This window comes from Amaranthus tricolor, chromosome 6, assembly GCF_026212465.1.
Source record: "Amaranthus tricolor cultivar Red isolate AtriRed21 chromosome 6, ASM2621246v1, whole genome shotgun sequence".
Classification (NCBI taxonomy): Eukaryota; Viridiplantae; Streptophyta; class Magnoliopsida; order Caryophyllales; family Amaranthaceae; genus Amaranthus; species Amaranthus tricolor.
This window is the reverse complement of record NC_080052.1, coordinates 11,852,044-11,873,529: the sequence shown is the minus strand read 5'-3', so window position 1 is coordinate 11,873,529 and position 21,486 is coordinate 11,852,044. Positions and strand designations below refer to the sequence as shown.

General features: G+C 34.3%; 1 protein-coding gene across 1 annotated transcript; it reads right to left on the bottom strand.

Annotated features, from left to right (window-relative positions):
• Window positions 1-2,371: 2,371 nt before the first annotated feature.
• On the bottom strand, window positions 2,372-4,486 carry LOC130815550 (uncharacterized). The gene is made up of 2 exons (XM_057682039.1): window positions 3,677-4,486; window positions 2,372-3,565 (listed from the first exon to the last, which is right to left on the bottom strand). The coding sequence occupies exons 1-2, from the start codon at window positions 4,484-4,486 to the stop codon at window positions 2,372-2,374; spliced, it is 2,004 nt and encodes a 667-aa protein (XP_057538022.1).
• Window positions 4,487-21,486: the final 17,000 nt, after the last annotated feature.

Here is a 21,486-nt window from a genome sequence, read left to right as displayed (position 1 = left end):
GAGGTTGGGATACTGAACTGAATTGGATTTGAATGTTGAACCTTTCGCAGTATTCCATTGTGTTCATGCTGACAAACTGCCTTCTATTGTCTGTAATGATCACGCATGGAATGCCGTATCTCGTGATGATGTTTCGCCATATGAACTGACAGACTTGCCTATCTGTGATCGAGCTAAGGGCCTCGACTTCCACATACTTCGTAAAGTAATCGATGGCCACGACGATGAACTTTCGTTGTCCCTTGGCAGGTGGGAAGGGGCCAAGGAGATCTATACCCCATTTGTCGAAGGGTATGATAGCTTGAATAGCGGACAAATAATTAGATGGCTTCCTTCCTATCTTCGAATGATATTGACATTGGGGACAACGTTTGATCAGTGCTTCGGCATCGCTCCTGAGGGAGGGCCAATATCATCCGCTTCTAAGGACTTTGTCGATTACGGTTCGTACTCCTTGATGTATTCCGCATCCGCTTTTGTGTATTTCGCGAAGGATGTAGTTTCCTTCTTTGGGAGAGACACACTTTAGAAGGGGATGGGTATATGATTTTTTGTAGAGCGTGCCTTCGTGGAGTTCGAACCACCGAGCTTTCTTTTGGAGCATTTTTGCCCAATTCTCGTCTTGGGGGAGCGTCTGATTTTGCAAATATTTGATGTATGGTTCCATCCATGTTTCTGATCTATCAATGGTGTTGACCATGAAGTTAATGCTGGGGTTAGGAAGTACTTCCCAGATAATATCACGAGCCGCGGATGTCTCAGCTGAGCTAGCGAGTTTTGCCATAGAGTCGGCTTATGCGTTTTGAGATCTTGGGATGTGGACCAATGTGAATTTGTCGAATTTTTTAACAAATTCTTTTACTTGCTGCAAATACATCTTCATGCTATCATCTTTGGCTTCAAATTCCCCGTTCACTTGCCCGACTATCAGTTGGGAGTCAGAAAAAGTGGATAAGGATTTAGCCCCGGCTTTATGGCATATTTTAAGCCCCATGATTAATGCTTCGTACTCTGCTTTATTATTGGATGCCGCTAACTCGAATCTGACCGCCCTTTCCATACGGACCCCGGGGGAAGATATAATTAGAAGTCATGCTCCGCTTGCTGATTGCGTGGAGGACCCATCTACGACTGCGAATAAGACCTTCTCCAGTTCGCTATAGTTTCCCTCTGAGCCTCGAAAGGCATGGCTCACGTAGTATACTGGGAGTTGCTTCTTTTCTCTTTCCGCGACTAATACTCCTGACAGCGAGTATTCGGAGATAGAGACGTATAGGACTAGCTTTTCCCCGTTGATGGGTGAAACTAGTTTTGGCAAAGAGGACAGGTGCTCTTTTAATTGGCGGAAGGATTCTTCAGCTTCTCTCGTCCATTCGAACTTGCTTTGTTTGAGGGTTTTGAAGAAAGGCGAACATTTGTCCGCGGGCTTGGACAGAAATCTCCCCAAGGCAGCCACACATCCTGTTAGCTTTTGGACATCTTTCATGGATGTAGGGGATTTCATGTCTTGAATAGCCCGGATCTTGTCTGGGTTTGCTTCAATTCCTCTCTCGTCCACGAGGAAGCCAAGGCACTTCCCTCCGGTGACGCCAAACACGCACTTGTCAGGATTGAGTCGCATTTGGTGTTTTCGGAGGGTTACGAACGTTTCGCGTAAGTCCGCGGCATGATCAGACGCCTGCTTGCTCTTTGTGATCATGTCATCCACGTATACCTCCAAGTTTCGTCCAATCTGGAACTGGAAGAACTTGTTGACCATTCTTTGGTAAGTGGCTCCGGCATTCTTTAACCCAAAGGGCATGACTCTGTGATAGTATACGCCGGCATTTGTAATGAATGCCGTGTGCGGCTGGTCTTTGGTGGCTAAGGAGATTTGATGATAACCCGCGTTAGCATCTATGAAGCTCAATAAGGCGTGCCCTGCCGTGGAGTCGACCAAACGATCTATCTTGGGGAGAGGATAATCGTCTTTCGGGCATGCCTTGTTTAGATCTGTAAAATCAACGCATCTCCTCCACTTCCCATTTGATTTTTTGACGAGAACTACGTTGGAGAGCCAATCGGAGTATTTGCACTCCCTGATAAATCCAGCTTTTAGCAAATTTTCCACCTCTTCTTTAGCGACCTATATTTTTTCTTTCCCCTGATGTCTTAGCTTTTGCTTCACAGGTTTGTAGCCTGGTTTTATGTCAACTTTGTGGTACATGACACTTATAGGTATGCCAGACATTTCTTCCGTGGAAAAAGCGAAGACGTCGCGGAACTCGACGATGGTGGCCATGATATCCTGCTTGATCGCATCAGGAAGACCTTTTCCTATTTTGATGTGTTTTCCTTCGAACATTTCTACCTCCTCGTATCGTTCTACTGGCTAAGGCCTTTCATGCGTGTTGGGGTTCTCCAGATACACGCTCATGACAGTTGGAGAGTTTTCTTCCCTCTCTCTTTTAGAGAGGATGGCGAAAGTTCCTCGCTTCAGGGTGTTGACGAGGCATTGTCGTGCAGTCACCTGATCTCCCTTGAGGATGCCAACTTTTCCGTCATCCTGCTCGAATTGTAGTAAGAGTGGGAGTCCGATGATGGCGTTGTAGGGGAACATCAGATCCACTACCGTGAATCGTATGGGCATTGTTCTGCTTCCGCTTCTTTCCCCTACCCGCACGGGGAGTATGATCGTTTCCAGTGGAATGACTTGATTTCCCCCAAACCTGATCAGAGGTTTATCGAGGGGTTGCAAGTTTTTTTCTTCGAACATCATCTTTTTTAGGCATTCCATAGTTATAAGATCAGCCGTGCTTCCAGTATCTACCAACACTCTCTTGACCTTCATTTGCCCAACTTTGAGGGTGACTACTAGAGGGTCTGTGTGTGGTTGTTGTAGTGGTTGAGAGGTAGTAGCATCAAACCTCATGGTCGGTCCGCTTGATGTGGTTTTTGGAGGTCCTTTTAGCAGAATATGGACGCTATCTCTCACGGCGCGGATGGTAGTGTATTCCTCGGTGTAACCGCCGAAAATCATGTTGATGGTTCCCTGCGTGTTGGAACTTTCGCGCCTAGCCTCGTCTCTTCTAGGGGATCTGCGTTTTTGGTTCCAATGTCTTCTTTCCGCTTCACCTTTTGTGTCATAATTCTTCCGGTTGATGAACCTCGATAGCTTCCCCTCGTCGGCCAACTGATGCAGGATACGTTTGAGTTCGCGACATTGGGCCAAGGTGTGGCCATGTTCTTTGTGGTAGTCGTACCACAAATTGTAGTTGCGACGATTAGAGGGGGTGGTAGTAGGAGGCGGAGTTGGCAACTCGTCCCGAACGACGAAGAATATGTCTTTTCTGTTGCGATTGAACATCGGGTCGTTACCTCCATCTAGCAAATTCCGCGTCCTGGGCTCCCCTTGAGCGACATATACATGTCTGGATCGTGGAGATCCCATGTCTGAGGGTGGTTCTGGACGACGCGGCATGTAGTTTCTATCTCTTCTCGATGTATGTTCCTCTCTGTTCCTTGAGGATTGATGGGAGGATATGGGATCCTTCTTCTCTGATTTTCGTTTTTTGGGGTCGTGAGCCTGACATATCTCGGAGGCCGTGACGTAGCTTTGACATTGCTTCATGGCCTCCGCGTATGTCTTCACTTGACTCTCGACCAACTGGTACTTCAGCCTTTGAGCCTTCATTACATTGATTAGGGCGTTTAATGCGACCGATTCTTCCAAGTCAGTTACTTCCAGCACTGCTTCGTGGAACTTCTTCAAATATGAAGATATGGATTCCCCTTTCAATTGTGTTATGCTAAGCAAGTGGAAGTTCGATTTCTCCTGCCTTCTGGATGCTACAAAGTGACCTAGGAATTTGCCTTCTAATTGGGCAAAATTGTGGATACTTCCTCCTGGAAGGGAGGTATACCACGTCAAGGCTACTCCTGTGAGAGTAGTCGGGAAGAATTTGAACCACAATGCTGGGTTGGTGGTGTATAGCAGCATCAAGTTCTTGTAGGCCATCAAGTGTTCCTCTGGGCAGGACGTTCCATCGAAGGCCGTCATAATCAGGATCTTTATCTTCGTCGGGTTGGGAGTATCCAGTATTCCCGGAGCCGGTGGAGATTTTATTGGCATGGAGTCTTCAGAAAGATTATCCTTGCCGGCCTCATTCCGCGGCATCGTGATGGGGCTGGTGGGTTGACTAGATCCCGTGAGCTGCGCTTTCTTCTTTTCTTCTCTTCTTCTGTCCACCAGTGATTGAACACTTTCGGACGCCCTTTGCTTCTTGCTTTCTAGGTAAGTACGGACGTCTCGAGAGGCGGTCTTAGATTCGTTATCTCGAGGGTCACTTCTGTTGAGACTTGTATGGGTCCTTGATCTCTCCCGTCTTTTCTTATTTCTTCTGCTGGAACGTGACATCCCCCAGTTCCTATCCTGAGATTCATGGGATTTCGGTATCTCATGATGGGGTTCGATTCGTTCTTGCAGATTTTTTATTTGGTCTGCCATGTCTTCCAACACTCGTTGTTGAGTAGGATTATTATTTATGACGGCGCGGAGTTGTTCGGAGAAGGCGGCAGTAAGGTTTCGTGCTGGCATGTCCAGATCACGGCGAGTCACGGCTTGATTGTTAGCGTGACCCGCTGAAGTGTCTGTATCTGTGCTGTGCACGGTTGCGGTTTGTGTTGGATTTCTTTTGGGAGCCATAGCTTTTTTTTCACTCCCCACAGACGGCTCCAAACTATTTCGATAATGAAACGAGGAAGTGTAAGACACTTGAAATACTGGAAGTGGGAGTGTTGTCGGGAACGGAAAATCGCGGAAGGAAGCGACTTGAATTCCTGCAACACAACACGTTAGCCTTGTCCGGGGGGTGACCTCCCGGAAAACCCCTCCGACGCTCAAGTTAGAACGGAAATATGAGATTAATGAATAAATGATCATAGGTTGAACGCAGGAATAGAGATGTCGGGGCCGAGGTTACTTGTATCCGGGTTGGCTAATGAAGAGGACTGTGAGTAAGGATATTAGAAAGGATGTTCTCAGATGATCCTTCCTTTGATGCTGGCTGTCTGTATTTATAATGGTGGAGAGGAAGTTACTGATGAGAGGAGGTTGATTATCATGGATAGTAGTGAGCGGTTATCAGCACTAAAGAAGGGGAATCATGATCATGAAGAGTAATGGTTAGTTTCATAAGGGAAGTTAGGGTTTTTGGGAAGTTATTAGCCTATGGGCCAAACAAGGAGGTTGGGGATTACAGAAAAGCCCCTTGGCCGAAAGTCAAGGTCAACTAATGAAGGTCAAAGGATATTTTAGTAGTGTGATGTTACTTATTAAATAAATTAATAATAGAATAAATATTACCATAACAGTTATCAAATTTCAGATTCTGATCTACGATTCTGCAATCTTATGATTCAAAAATAGGCGATCGATCCGGATCGTAGGTAGGATGTTAATTTCGTAGAATCGTATGTTCCTGCTTAGCTAAAGAATCCAGGTGATAGGATCATAACACGATTTCACGATCCTATGATCCGATCCTACATGAGTTTTTCAATCATAAAATATTTTCATATAATGCAGATTTCAGTTATGTATTAATATATATACAAAATAATTATATCAACATTTTATAAAATTCAATTTTGTCTTGATTTGCAATGTATAAATGATTATTTAAAATATATTTTTTCAAAACTTATTTGCTGACGTTAAATAAGTTTGTACTTACACCTTAAAACTTACCTTAAAGCATAAAAAGAGAACAAATACAAATGATAATTAATAATACAAAGCACATTAATGCATATTTGATTGATCACACGATTCTACCGATTTTTATCCTAGCCCCTCAACGATCATAGGTAGAATCCCGATCCTAATAACCTTGTGAAGGACGGTCTATCCAAGAGACGCATTAGATATATATACATATATATATATATATATATATATATATATATATATATATATATATATATATATATATATATATATATATATATATATATATATATATATATATATATATATATATATATATATATATATATATATGGCTAAATAGTCCAATTAATACAAATCAAAGTGAAAATAAGAATGTGGACTTCTTATTTTGAGGTTGTCTCTTTAAGAGATGGTCTCTCACAAAAGTAGCTGTAAATATTTTTATAAAATTAGTGGAAAACATGTGGGGACCATAAGTAATATAAAAAATTAAAATGAAGTTAATGGAAGATATATAGGGACCAAAAACATTATTACAATATTAAAATGAGGATAAACAAGGTTATTTTTCTTCAAAATTTGTGATATAAATAACAAGATTTTCAACAAATGAAACACCCTAAAATTACAAATAAGAACTTCTCTCAGGAGCAGAAGGAGTGAATTTTATAGTGCTGGTGCAAACGCAGAGAGACGAAGAAAATACTTTTATATTTACTATTTGTTACTTTTCACAAACTAGCAAAGAATTTTAAAAATTATATAAAACCCTAATTTTCGAATAAAAAACAAAAATCAATAAAGAAATTTATACCTTAAACAACTCCAAATATATGCTAGACCACGAAAATGAGAGTGGAAGAGTCGAATTTTTTTTAGGGTTTAATGAAATTGGGGAAAATGAGGAAGGAAAAGGATGCAACTGATTTTACCACGCATCAATTCGCTGTTGTTATCAACGAATGAAATTCAACAAAAGTCAAAGTCATTATTCGTTGTTAGTAATAGTAAACTAACTCTTTGACTTTTATTGACTTTTAGTCATTGTTCACTGTTACTAATAGCGAACAATACCAAAGCAAAAATTTGGGGAAAATGTGCTATTTTGAGAAATATTTCTAAACATTGCCTAATCTGCGAATTTTTTATATTTTTTTTTCTTATATGGTTCTCGGAAGCGGGGCAATGCCCCTCTTTTTAGACCTAAGGTTCGCTCTGCGGCCGATCCGGGCGGAGGACATTTTCAGGTGGGGAGTTTGGCTGGAGCAAGCACATATCTTAAAAGATAACGCTAGTGTCTTAAGATGAGCTCAACGAGAACAGAAATCTCGTGTGGAACAGAAGGGTAAAAGCTCATTTGATTCTGATTTTCAGTATGAATACGAACTATGAAAGCATAGCTTAGCGATCCATTAGACCTTCAGAATTTGAAGCTAGAGGTGTTAGAAAAGTTACCACAGGGATAACTGGCTTGTGGCTAGGGATGGCAATGGGTATTGGACCCGACCCGGATCCGTGGATCCGTATCTGTTTTCACGGATCTGGGTCCTAAAAAATTGGACTCGTCGGATCCGGATCCGTTTAAATTTCACGGATCCGGATCCGGATTTGAGAAAAATACCCAGACTCGGACCCGCAGATCTGGAGGACCCGTTTTTTTTTTTAATATATATATATATATATATATATATATATATATATATATATATATATATATATATATATATATATATATATATATATATATATATATATATATATATTAAATATTTATTAAAATATATATTAAAAATACCTAAAACCTTCACTGCCTCAGACCTCAGTACTTAAAACTTCTCACGCACGCAGTTCTCCTTCTTCATTCCTTCTGATTTGTTCTCGACTTCTCGGTTCTCCACTTCTCCTTCTCCCACACGCTCACGCAATTCCCAGACTCCCAGTACCTCCCCTGCCCCATTCTCAGCCACACCGCCCACAGCCCACAAGCGCCCTCACTGCCTGTCGACAGCCACCGGCCATCGCGTACTCCTCCCCTCTCCTCACAGGCGGATTTGAGGGTAATAAACCCTAATTTTGATTTTTTTTTCCTACAATTTTATTTTGTGTTGAATTGTTGAGTAGTTTTTCGCGATTGTTGGTTTCACTTAGCCGTAATCTACATCTTTAGGGTTTGATGTTGTAATTTATTAAGAGTTTTATTGGTTTTGTATCTTATAAACTTAATCTAATGCGATGATTAGTGAAGCTTTGAGGTTTATTGATTGTTGGAAGTAAGAATCTTGCTTGATTTCTGTGCATTTTAGGGGTAATTTATTTAGAGATCATTCAACTGAATACTAAATTAACTTTATTTTATCAATTTCACAACTGAAATAACAGTGGGTCGAAGTTGTTTTATATTCAGGATTTTTGATTTGATTGCGCGAGTGTTTGTTGTTGTAATGAATCTGATGATCTTTTTTCTATTCTCTTGCGAATTACTAAGGATATTTTCAAATTTCGGATTGGTTTAAATTAAGTGATTGCAAATCAAATGTTAGTCTAACTCAGTTACTGCTCAAATGTTCTGGCTAGGAAAATTGAGTTTGAAATTTGCTGAGGTTATCCTTGTTGGTATTTAAATAAATGTTGAAAATTTATCTTTTGTCTTTTGCTTTTTGATTAGGAAGACGAATGAGTACTACAGTACTACTCAACACATTAAAAAAAAAAGCAAAAACAAGTCAGACCCGTTTTGGACCCGGATCCGGTACTAGATCCGCAGTATCCACGGATCCGGATATGGGTCTTGCAAAACTGGACCCGCGGATCCTGGTCCGAATCTGGATCCTGTTCCTGAAAACGGATATGGATTCGGGTCTACCTGGACCCGGTCCAGATTTTACCCGTTGCCATCCCTACTTGTGGCAGCCAAGCGTTCATAGCGACATTGCTTTTTGATACTTCGATGTCGGCTCTTCCTATCATTGTGAAGCAGAATTCACCAAGTGTTGGATTGTTCACCCATCAATAGGGAACGTGAGCTGGGTTTAGACCATCGTGAGACAGGTTATTTTTACCCTACTGATGATAGTGTCGCGATGGTAATTCAACCTAATACGAGAGGAACCGTTGATTCACACAATTGGTCATCGCACTTGGTTGAAAAGCCAATGGCGCAAAGCTACCGTGCACTGGATTATGACTGTATGCCTCTAAGTCAGATCAGGGCCATAAGCAAAACATGTGCCTGCCGCCCGATTGTCGTCCTACAGTAGGGGCTTCGGCGCGGTGGATGCACCGTGTTGGCTGCCTTGAAGTACAATTTCTACCGAGCGGCAGGTTGAATCCTTTGCAGACGACTTAAATACGCGACGGGGTATTGTAAGTCGCAGAGTGGCCTTGCTGTCACAAGGAAAAAATCACATTTATCTACTATAGGGGGAAGGTGAGAGTTGAGGCTAGGGCCCCAAGGTGTTGGTAGGCTGCAGCACCCTCCGACTAGGCATGGTAGCCTTGAGCCAAGCCCGGGGCCTCGACCTAGCTGTGAGCCGTGAGCCGAGTAAAGGGAACACTTGAACCATGAGCCGTGGGCTATGCTTCAGATAGAAAAGGATATGCTTGACCCAAGTCCGCCGGGGATCTTGAAAAATCCATCCTTGCAATCTAATGACACAAACACACACGCGCTTGCGTGGCGCTAAGGCGCTAAGGCACTTTGGCACTTTAGCACTTAAGCACTTAAGCACCAATATGAAGGGATATGATTGGCGTTCTCAAGGTGCTGTGAAGGTTTTCGGGTCATGCGGTAGGAAAGACGCCATGACCCAAGGGAAGCAAGGTGGTAGAATAGAGCCATGGTCGGAGCCTCGCCTCGAGCCGTGAGCTGAGGAAGGGAACGCTTGACCCGTGAGTCGTGGGCATTGCTACGAGCCAAAAAAGGATATGCTTAACCTGAGTACGATGACCCAAGGGGAGAAATGTGATACCCTTAAGCCATAGCCGGATCCTCACCCTTATTCATGAGCCATGAGACCCCCCTTATGATTATGGTTTGTAAAGGAGTTCATGGTAAGGTGATCAATGACCAAGTGACACACACAACACAATCTTAACCCTATTATTCCCTTTAAAATGCATTCAATAACCCCTTTTAGCATCATATATATTATTCAAAAATTATTTTTACCCTTTTTTGAAAATAATATCAATGATTCTCATTCATACAATTTTTAGAATGATTCCCTATTTTCTCCCCAGTTTTCAAAAATATTAAATCTATTTTCTCTATTTTTCGCCTAACTTGGTCGTTATAAAACAAAATTTTTAAAGCTTTTTGATTAGTTAATATGAAGCAATGCCATCATAATAACTATCCTACAAACTTTCCATTTTTTCGTGATTTTTACAATTCTTTTTATCTATTTTTTTTTCAAATTTGACGGAAAAGAAGTAAATTACTTTTTTGCCACCAGTTATATATTGATAACCCTAATATTTTTTTTCGTTTTTATATAATATTAAGTACAGCCGTGGTTCATATTAAAACTTTTAATTTTTTAATTGCTTCTACGGACCTCTTTGTTTCACGCACAACACCTTTCATGACTTTGACTTCGTGATTTCGTTTTATATGCAAATGCATTAGCAAAAGTTGAGAAGCATTATATGTGTGCAGAATGTTGTTAATGCGTGACGTTGGTTTCATTGATAAACCATGGAGTATTATTTTGGTAATCACACAAAATTTGAAGATGTATGTATTATATTTCGTATTATTATGTATGATATGATTTATTATTTGTAAACTTTGTGTATGTGATTAATTATCATGATATTGTATGACTTGACTGGATTTGAGTATCATATTATTTTTGTTGTTGATAATTGATTATTCTAGGATTTTTCATATTGTTTCTTTAGGGAGTATTATATTGAGGCTTTAGGGTTATTAATGCAGAGTATTGTTTTTGGGTTGTGAGTTAATTATATTTGTATTAGATTTATTGCCCTATAAGAGTTGAGACATACTATGATTTGAAGACTCAACTCTCTTAAATTATGATAATTCAAAACACATATTGATTAAACAAATAAATTAAGTAATTATATTTAATTATTTAAGTTGATCTAAAATCATATTGGATAAAAATTTAATAATTGATATATATGTTTAAGTCCGAATTATTGGAATATGCTTAAATAACTTAAGCTTATCTTAAGGTTAAATTTATAAGTCTTGAAATACGTTTAAATGTCTTTAAGATAATTATGTTTATAATAAGGTTAGTTTCGTAATTATCTTTGAAATATTTTAATAGGTCAAGGTTTATTAAAATTAACTTTGAAATATTTGAATAGGTTAAGGTTTATTAAAATTAACTTTGAATATATTATTACATGTTTATTTTTAACGTTCGAATATTTGATTTGAATTTAAAATATGTGCTTAAAATAGTTGGATGATTAAATATCCATAGTACAAGCTTTGTTATTTATAGTACACGTTAATATTTAAATTCTAAATATGTTGTTAAGCTAATTAAAGAGTTTCCTATAAATAAGGAGATATTTTTAATTGATACTAAAAATAGAAAATGACAATTTAAATTAATGCTTAACATAGGAATAATTTTGAATATTATTCTACACGTTATTTTATCTGGTTTTTACTGAGTTTTCAATACTTTGTTTGAGTTCTAACGTGGCAGCACAACATTGGTTATTAAAAACAAATTACATCACACAATGACGAAAATAGATGAGTTGTCTGTGCAATGTCAGTTTGAGTTGAAGTTCAAGGTCTTGAAGACTGGCACAGGATTATCCAGATCAAAAAAATTAGCAGATGAAGCTTTCTTGCTCTTCAAGGATATGTTGAGGCGTAACATCTACATATACAAGGCTTCATTTCAGAATTAAGGATGCACCTCTTCTTAAAATTTTCTCTCTTGACTTAAGATCTAGTACTGTTTAAACATTCAAAAAAGTTGTAATTCTTAATTAATCTAGCTCTTACAATTTGTATTAGGCTTAACTATTAAAAAGAGTTAGATTATTTCATAGTTTAATACGCCTAACTTAGAATACTTTTCAAAGTGTTCAACTTGTAATCTCTATTGAGAGATTCAATAGAGTTTCTTCATGCACAAGTGCTAAGGAAATATGGGATAAGTTAGTTGTGACATATGAAGGAACAGGTCAAGTGAATAAGACAAAGATCAACATCCACATGCATCAATACGAAATGTTCAAGATGAAAACGGATGAGAATATTAATGAAATGTTTACTCGTTTTACATTGATTACTAACAGTTTGAATTCTCTTGGCAAAACTTTTACTAATGCAGAAAAAGTTCAGAAGGTCTTGAGGTGTCTTCCAAGATCTAAATGGGGTCCAAAAGTCACCGCCATTGAAGAAGCTTAAGACTTGAGAAGTCTATCACTTGACAATCTACTTGGAAAACTCACAACTCGCGAACTTACCCTACATGATGATGGAGAAAGTGATGTAATACCATCCATGAAGAATCTTGCTCTAAAGGCCAATAAACATCATGAATCCTCAAGCGATGATGAAGAAAGTGATGATGAGGAAGATCCATTTGCCTTGATCACAAAAGGTCTAGAAGGAATCATGAAGATACGCAAAAGATTTAAGAAATTTAAATGTAGAAACAAAGGTAAATCTTCTAACTTTAACTCTTATTCTAAAACTAACAAACTTTCTTGCTTTAAGTGTGGATCTACAGATCATCTTCTAAAGGAATGCCCTAAGAAGAAAAGGGAATCTTATAAGAAAAACAAAAAGAAACAAGCAATGGTTGCTACATGGAGTGATTCCCAAGAATCAACCGAACCTGAAAGTGAAGATGGTCAAGCTCAAATATGTCTTATGGCTAATGATGACAAAGATGATGATCTAGAACAAAATCATAAAGGATACTTGACTTTCTTAACTCTTGTTCTAAAGACGTATTAGTTAAATCTCTCTTTGACATGTTTCAAATTGAGAAGATCTTAAAAGATGAGAAAGATATTTTAGAAAATAGAATCGTCACTATGCTGAAGGTTGTGAAGACCTTATAAAGAAAAATGAATCGCTAAAGGCTGAAACAGTAAAATTTGAAGAGACTGTCAAAGTCTTGAAAAAACAGAATCTCAACCAGACGAAACAGCTCATTGATCTTAAGAATGAAAACAATGATCTTGAGTCCAAGATCAAGACTCTGAGACATGAGTTTGAGAAAAACTTACAAGCATTAACAAAATTAAATGAATGCGAATCTAAATTCACAAAAATGCTTACTCGCCAAAAAGGACTCAATGATAAATGTGATATAGGGTATAATAATGTCACACATAACTATAAGAGTAAAACCACATTTGTTAAGAGTGCATACAAACATAGACGCACACCTACTTGCTCATATTGTTGCAAAGAAGGACATATTAAGTTTGCATGTTCGTACAGACGTAAGGACAAATATATTATTAAGAATTCCTTTCCTCTTGAATTACGTGGACAGATAATGCATATATGGGTTCCTAAAGGGATAAGACCACCTAACATTGTCTACCCCGAATATGGTCCCAAATTTATCACATGGATAGCTAAGTAAAGTTGTGACATGTTATTTTTTTTTTTGTTTTGTAGGAAAAGCAAAAGTGGATCTTAGATAGTGGATGCTCGAGACATATGAGTGGTAAAGTTTCTTTATTTTCTGAAATTAAAGAAAAATGCAGTGGCTCAATCACCCTAAGAGACAAAGGTAAATGCAAAATTTTAGGTTTTGGAAAAGTTGGTAAGAATCCCTCTAAAACTATTGATAATGTCTATTTAGTTGAAGGTTTAAAATTTAATTTGCTAAGTTTGTCTCAACTATGTGATAAAGGTAATGAAGTAATCTTTGATAAAGAAAAATGTGTTGTTAAAAACCCTAACACCGGAGATACATTTATTACTGCCCTTAGACATGATAATGTTTATGCCTTGAATACTAACGAAATTGCAGCTCAAAATTTCAAGTGCTGGAAGGTTATAACAGATGATCCAAAACTATGGTATAGACGTCTTGGTCACATCAATACTTATACCATGCATGAATTGGTAAATAAAGATCTAGTTAAGGGACTTCCAGCTCTTGACTACAAACACAGTCCTACATGTGACGCATGCATTAGAGGAAAACAAGTAAGAAGTTCATTAAAACCGAAGAAATTGGTAAGTACTTCAAGACCATGTGAACTCTTACATATTGATCTATGTGGTCCAATGCATGTACGGAGCATAAGAGGTAAATCTTTCATTTAGTTACAATTGATGATTATTCTAGATTTACGTGGGTTGATTTTTTGAAGGATAAAAGTGAAGCCTTGAAATCGACGTTGTAAAGAAATGCAAACTTAGCTGAATCTTCCAATAGTCTCGATTAGAAGTGACCATGGGAGAGAGTTTGATCAACTAGACTTATGAATTTGTAAATGATTATTTGATCAAGTATGAGATCAAAAGAGTTCAGAATTATTATGTTGTTCTCAGTTCGAGACTCGATGTTAATTACCTTAATCCTTGGCTTGTTGGAAGAAGATAATGATCATGAGTTAAGAATGAGGTACAATCTTTATTTTATATTTTTTTTATGGTCCCCTACAGTGAGATTTGACCCATATTGGTCATGCTTAGAGGTGTAACTGGTTAATGAGAGTATTTAAGTTTTTATACTTGTTAGTTTATTTATTCAAATTGCTCATGTCCAAGGCTAGGTACAAAACAAAGAGCATGACACACTTATGGATAGATGTGTTAATTAAGTAAAAAATCGTATTATTATTCGAGGTTGAATTGACAAAGGTTATTTTAAGAGTACAATGTGTAATGTAGTTTTGAACTACATACATTGTTTAATTGAGCTAGTAATGTTAATTATTTTATTATTATATGTAATCTAATATGTGATGATTGCTCAGTTTTTTGGTGACGTGTGTGTCGTTTAGTTTTGCTACTTGTGTTTTCGGCCATGTCTTTTTCTTATGGTGGCCCTGCGATGATCTATTTTGGAATTTGTCCATAATGGTGAGCAGTCAAGTTTGTCTAAATAGGTTGATGACGTGATCAAGTGTTTGAATTAGTCTGTTATAACAAGTTTGTAAAGTTGTATAAATAGTCCAACTCGCTTATTGGGTTGTAATTATTGGGTTTTTGTAAGCCTTAACACTTGACAAGTTGTTGAGTGTGGTGGTAATACCTCCGATTTAGGTGTATGCTTCCGCAGTTTTATTCAAAGGTTGTTTATTTTTCCTTTATTTATTATTTATTATTTATTATTTATTATTAGCTAGTAAATTGGAAGGTGTTACAAATAACAATAAACAAATGAATAGTAGCAGCAGGTTGTCAATTGTGTAACATTCATATTGCATGATTTGCATCTCATAGAGACCAGCAAGTTCACTAACTTGACTCAGGTCATATATTTAAGGGTCACTGAGGCACATAGGAAAACAACTTAAGATTTAAAAACTCTTACCAAGAAACACACATATCTTCATCTTATTACACTTCTCCATCTTCCTCTCTAACCCAAATGCCACATGTCTTCTTACATAATTAATTTTTTATTACACTATTTTTCTTTAATTCTTTCATTAAACGTATACTTCATCTTCCATGCACACTTCATCTTCAATTTAACCTTTTCCTTTTTACTCTTTAATTTTAGTCTCTCTACTTTCTTTATTGAATCCTCATTTTCAATTAATAAGTTTCAAACAAATTTAGTTTCCTTAATCAATTTTTTAATTACACGCTATAACCATAATGACTTATTGATATGTCATCAACTCATTCATCTTTCAAGGCAATTTTTTATAAATAACCTGTGCATCGCATGGGCCAGAAGGCTAGTTATATCACTAATAAATAAAGCCGATCTCGCAACCAGGTTACGGAACAGCAACACTTGGAGTTCAGTTTTTCGCCAAGTGTCGCACCATATAGGCAACAAATAGATATTATTGAGGCTAAGTAAACGATTTTTTGATAGATTTTTTAAGATAAAAATGTTGTATAGAGTTTTATTATCGATATCATACCATATCACTAATATATAAAGCTAGTCTAGCAACCAGGCCACGAGATAGTGACACTTGGCATTCCTGTTTTTCGCCAAGTGTCGCGCCACATAGGCGAAAAAATAGATATTGTTGTGACACATATGATACTAAGTAAGCGATTTTTGAATATATTTTCAAAGTAAAATTGTTTTATAAAGGTTTTTTACTGATAGAATTTTAATATTTAATATATAAAAAATTAATCATAACTTTTAACAAATATCCTATAACTCTGTTCTATTTCCAACATCAAATTCGTTTTAAAAAGTTCTATAAAATAAGTTTCATTATATATAATATATTTAATCACAAATTTTTATACGTAGCTGGTCAAATTGTGTCAACTATTACAAAAGTTACTTCATTAGTGCTATAAGGATTATTTGGTCAGTATCATGATTACTCAATCAATGTTATAAATATATAGGGGTGGGTTACTTAGTCAGTGTTAGAGGTTGCTCAGTTAGTATCACATTGGTTAGTCGGTCAGTTTTATAGGGGGTTACTTTGTTCGGCCAGATAGTGTGGCTAGCCACATACAAATGCATTGTTATTTAATTTATTTAAAATAATATTAGAAAATCAATAAAAATAAGTTTTAATTAGTAAAAAAAAATTTAGTTTGATAAAAACACTTTCAGTTCAGTGATAATAATTTAAATTCAATAAAAAAATTCAATTCAATAATAACATAAATATCTATTTACAAGCAAAACTACAAAAAGTACACTTCATATGATACCGTATGTCTAAATATCATACTTTATCAAAACGAATGATTTGACCGTATTTAACATTCAAGTTAAAATATTATCTTAAAATTTTATCAACCGTTTGGGCATCGCTTGGGCCCAAAACTAGTAACTAATATATAAAGCTAAATTTTTAGCCAGGCTACGAGACAACAACACTTGGCATTTCAGTTTTTCGCCAAGTGTCGAGCCACATAGAAAACAATTAAATATTAATATGACACAAGATATATTCCCTTCAATTCATTTGAGTTATCCCATTTAGTTTTGGCACACTATCCAATGCGCTAATTCAATTTTAAATATCTCTAATTGTGCGTAATTAAAAATTATAAAAATTTGATATTAATAAAATTTACATTGAGACAAATCAAACAAGATCCCACATGACTATACTTTGACTTCTAGATTAAGAATAAAATACAAATTAAGTTTAATCGATAAATAGTGTCAAAAAAACTAAATGGGACAACTCAAATGAATCAGAGGGAGTATATTTTATGAATAAAAAAGTATTTTTTTTAATAGGATAAAAAACTAGGATAGATTTTGTAGTATAAAAAATAAAAGTTAGTTTAGAGTTTTATTTTCAATAAAATTTGGATAGATTTATAGGATAAAATTGTTGATTTATTTAGAGTTTTATTTCCGATAAAATACCTCTATTTCACATGTATAAAATACTCCCTCCGTTCCTTTTTGATCTTCCACATTACTATAACGGGTAGTTTCAAAAGTTCTTCCACTTTAGAATACTTTCTATTTTTAGAAAATTTTTATCTCACTTTTACCCCTTAAAATCCCCCTTTTCTTTTAATGTACCCATTTTCTTTTATTTATAATTATTTTCTCTCTCATACTTCCAATACAATCATTATTTCACACTACTATTTAATTAAAATAATACCCACTACAACCTCATACTTCCAATACAATCATTACTTCCCACTATTATATAATTAAAATAATACCCACTACCACCAAAGATTCTCTTTTTCTTAATCTTTGTGAAATACCCAAATAGGAAGAACAAATAGGAACGGAGGGAGTAAATTATAAGTTTAGCCAGATCACAGACAACACTTGACATTTCAACTTTTCACCAAATATCACGTCATGTAGACAATAATTTAATAATTATCATATATAATTATATTTATATCATAATTTTTTTGGGAGCAAAGGAAGTAGTTCAAAAAATACAACATTCATTTATGCTAATCGATTTATATAAATTACTTCACAACCTAATACTCCCTTCGAATCAATCTTTTTTACCTAAATATCCTTAGTTCATATAAGTAATTACGAATATACCCCTATATACATTACTTACTCAACTATCCTTCACTATACTTACCCTTTACTACTTACCCTTTTTAATGGACCCTACACTATCCTTAATAACCGTGCCCAAATAAATGGGACATCTAAATTGATTCGGAGGGAGTATGATTTTATTACTTTATGTAGAAGTATTAGTCGGGTCTAATCACGGGTTGAGTCACTTTAGTTCACAGGTCAAAAAATGTTCACACTAGCCCAAAGTTTCAAGTTCGGGTCAACTCAATGATGTTTGAAATTTCTAATATTTTAAACATACTTTGCTATTGTATTATATATAATTTTTCAAATCAAGCATTTTCACCAATATTATTATTAGTCATTATATCCTTATTGCATAATTTAAATCGTCACAAAATCACATCAATTCCTAACTAATTTTGTATCAATGATATATGGGAAATTTGCAAAGAAACACCTTTTAAAACCCCTTTTTTGTAAAGAAACATCTTTTATAATTTTTTTTATAGAAAAACACCTTTTAAGAGACTTTTTTTAAAAAAAACACCTTAAATCAGTTTCTGGTGACTTTTGTCAACTTTCCGGCGTTGACTATGCCAGTCAACGCCAGAAAGTTGACAAAAGTCACCGGAAACTGATTTAAGGTGTTTTTTTTAAAAAAAAGTCTCTTAAAAGGTATTTTTTTTACAAAAAAATTATAAAAGGTGTTTCTTTACAAAATAAAATTTTAAAAAAAATTATTATTTTTTTTATTTTGTTTTTATTATTATTATTATTATTATTATTATTATTATTATTATTATTATTATTATTATTATTATTATTGTTAATTTTTTTTTAAAATTTTTTTTAAATTTTTGTTTATATAATAATAAAATAAAAATTTTTTTTAAAAATAATGTTAATAATAAAAATAAAAATAAAAATAAAAACAAAAATTTTAAAAATAGTTAAAAAAAACTAAAAAAAATTAATAATAATAAAAAAAATAAAAAGTATAAAAAAATATAAAATAACAATAATAATAATTAAAAATAATAATAATAATAATAATAAAATTAAAAATAAATATAAAATTTAAAAAATAATTTTTTTAAAAAAAAAAAGAATAATAATATTTATTATTATTATTATTATTATTATTATTATTATTATTATTATTATTATTATTATTATTATTATTATTATTCTTTTTTTAAAAAAAATTTTTTTTTAATTTTAATTTTATTTTTAATTTTATTATTATTATTTTTTTTTAATTATTATTATTGTTATTTTATATTTTTTATACTTTTTATTTTTTTTATTATTATTAATTTTTTTTGAATTTTTTTTAACTTTTTAAAAAATTTTTGTTTTTATTTTTATTTTTATTTTTATTATTAATATTATTTTTTGAAAAAATTTTTTATTTTTATTATTATATAAAAAAAAAATTTTAAAAATTAATAATAATAATAATAATAATAATAATAATAATAATAATAATAATAATAAAAATAAAAAAAATAATAATTGAAATTTACAAAGAAACACCTTTTAAAACCCCTTTTTTGTAAAGAAACACCTTTTATAATTTTTTTTGTAAAAAAACACCTTTTAAGAGACTTTTTTTAAAAAAAAACACCTTAAATCAGTTTCCGGTGACTTTTGTCAACTTTCCGGCGTTGACTGGCATAGTCAACGCCGGAAAGTTGACAAAAGTCACCGGAAACTGATTTAAGGTGTTTTTTTTAAAAAAAAGTCTCTTAAAAGGTGTTTTTTTACAAAAAAAAATTATAAAAGGTGTTTCTTTACAAAAAAGGGGTTTTAAAAGGTGTTTCTTTGCAAATTTCCCATGATATATTTTAAAACTTGGTATATAGATAAAAAAAAGTTATCTTATAAATTCATTAAACAACCCAGGCTTCGCACGAGGCGCCAAACTGGTACTTCTAATATTTTTTATATACATAATCAATCGTAAATTTTAATAAATATCTTATAATTCGATTTTATTTTCATCATAAAATTCTTTTTAAAAAGTTCTTTAAAATAAGATCTATTTATAATATACTTAATTTATTTAAAAAATAATAGAGAATTAGCACGTAAAAATAAGTTTTAATCAATATAAATAATTTAAGTTCAATAAAAATAATTTCAAGTCAATAATAATAGCATAGATATTTATCTACAAACAAAATTATAAAAAGTACATTATTATATCAATGATGATATGATATCGTATGTTTAAATAACCTGCATTATCAAAGGGGATTATAGGACTGAAATTAACAAGCCAAAAAATTTATCCTAAATTTTAATTCAAACAAAAAAAAAAAAAAAAAAAAAAAAAAAAAAAAAAAAAACCATCCTAATATTTTATCAACAATTTGGGCACCGCCTAGGCACAAAACCGTACATATCAAAAATTAATCGATATTTAAGTGGAAGTGGTTGCTTTCTCACATAGAGTATATTTTTATAATATTTACTATTCTTAGCCTTACATAAATTAATAATATCCTACATCAAAGTATCCTAAAAATAATTTAACTTCAAAAATAATTTTAGTTCAGTAAATATAATTTAAGTTCAACAAAAATAAGGTGAAATGATTTTTTTAAAAAAAGGTGAAGTGAATAAGACCTTATTTTTTTGAAAGGAAGTGAAGAAGACCTTAATTAGTTATTATCTGAGAATAAAGTCATTAAGACACCAGACACGCACTAGACATTGGAAATTCTCTTTATTTTAATTTTTTACATAAACCCTTGCAATCTTGGTGTGAAAATCCTCAGAATTATTGCGCTGATCTTTCGGAATGTTTAGGTAAGAGGGTGGTAATGGTTGTAGGGCTGGCAAAAGCTGACCCGACCTGCTAACCTGATCTGAAACTGACTCGAAATTAGCAGGTTTGGGTTTAGATTTTTGACCCAATTAATTAAATGGGTCAACCCGACCTGATCTGTTTATTAAATGGGTTAGGTTCAGGTTGAATATTTAAACCCGAAAAAAACCTGTTTAACCCATTTATTAAATGGGTCAATCAGGTCAGGTCGACCCATATTAACCCATTTAATTACCCATTGAAATTTTCAGATTTTCTTAAATAAAGACTAAAGAGTAACTCATTGACTGAAAGTGAAAGATCAAAGCGGCAAAGACCAAAGACCAAAGATTAAATAAAGCGGTAAACCCTAATTGCTAAACATTTCCCGATTTCCGCCTCCATTCGTCACTTCCTCTTCTCCTTCCTCTTCTCTCTTTTGTGCGATTCAGACGTTCTCCTTCCTCTTCTCTCCGACAGCTTCTTCTGTTCTCCTTCATCTTCTCTGCAGCACCAAGGTAAGTATTATTAACACATAAAAGTCCGATTTTTCTTTTTTTTTTTTTATCGATTTTATTGTTTTTAGATTTGGATTGTGTTCGATTTTTTTGTGTTTGATTTTGATGTTCATTGCTGGAACTGATTTTCTCTCTTTAATTCTTGGTTCGTGTTCGTGTTCGTGTTTGCTGGAACTGATGTTCATTGTTTTTTTTTTCATTTTTCTGTTTCATTTTTATCGATTTTTTTGATTTTTCTGTTTGTGTAAACAGTTTACTCCATTTTTCTTTATGTTTTACAAGATTCATATGTTC

Coding starts and splice junctions, on each gene's coding strand:
- LOC130815550 (XM_057682039.1), bottom strand. CDS start 4,486: ATGGCAGACCAAATAAAAAATCTGCAAGAACGAATCGAACCCCATCAT. Junction 3,566..3,676: donor CATTAAACGCCCTAATCAAT/GTAATGAAGGCT, acceptor GAGATATGTCAG/GCTCACGACCCCAAAAAACG.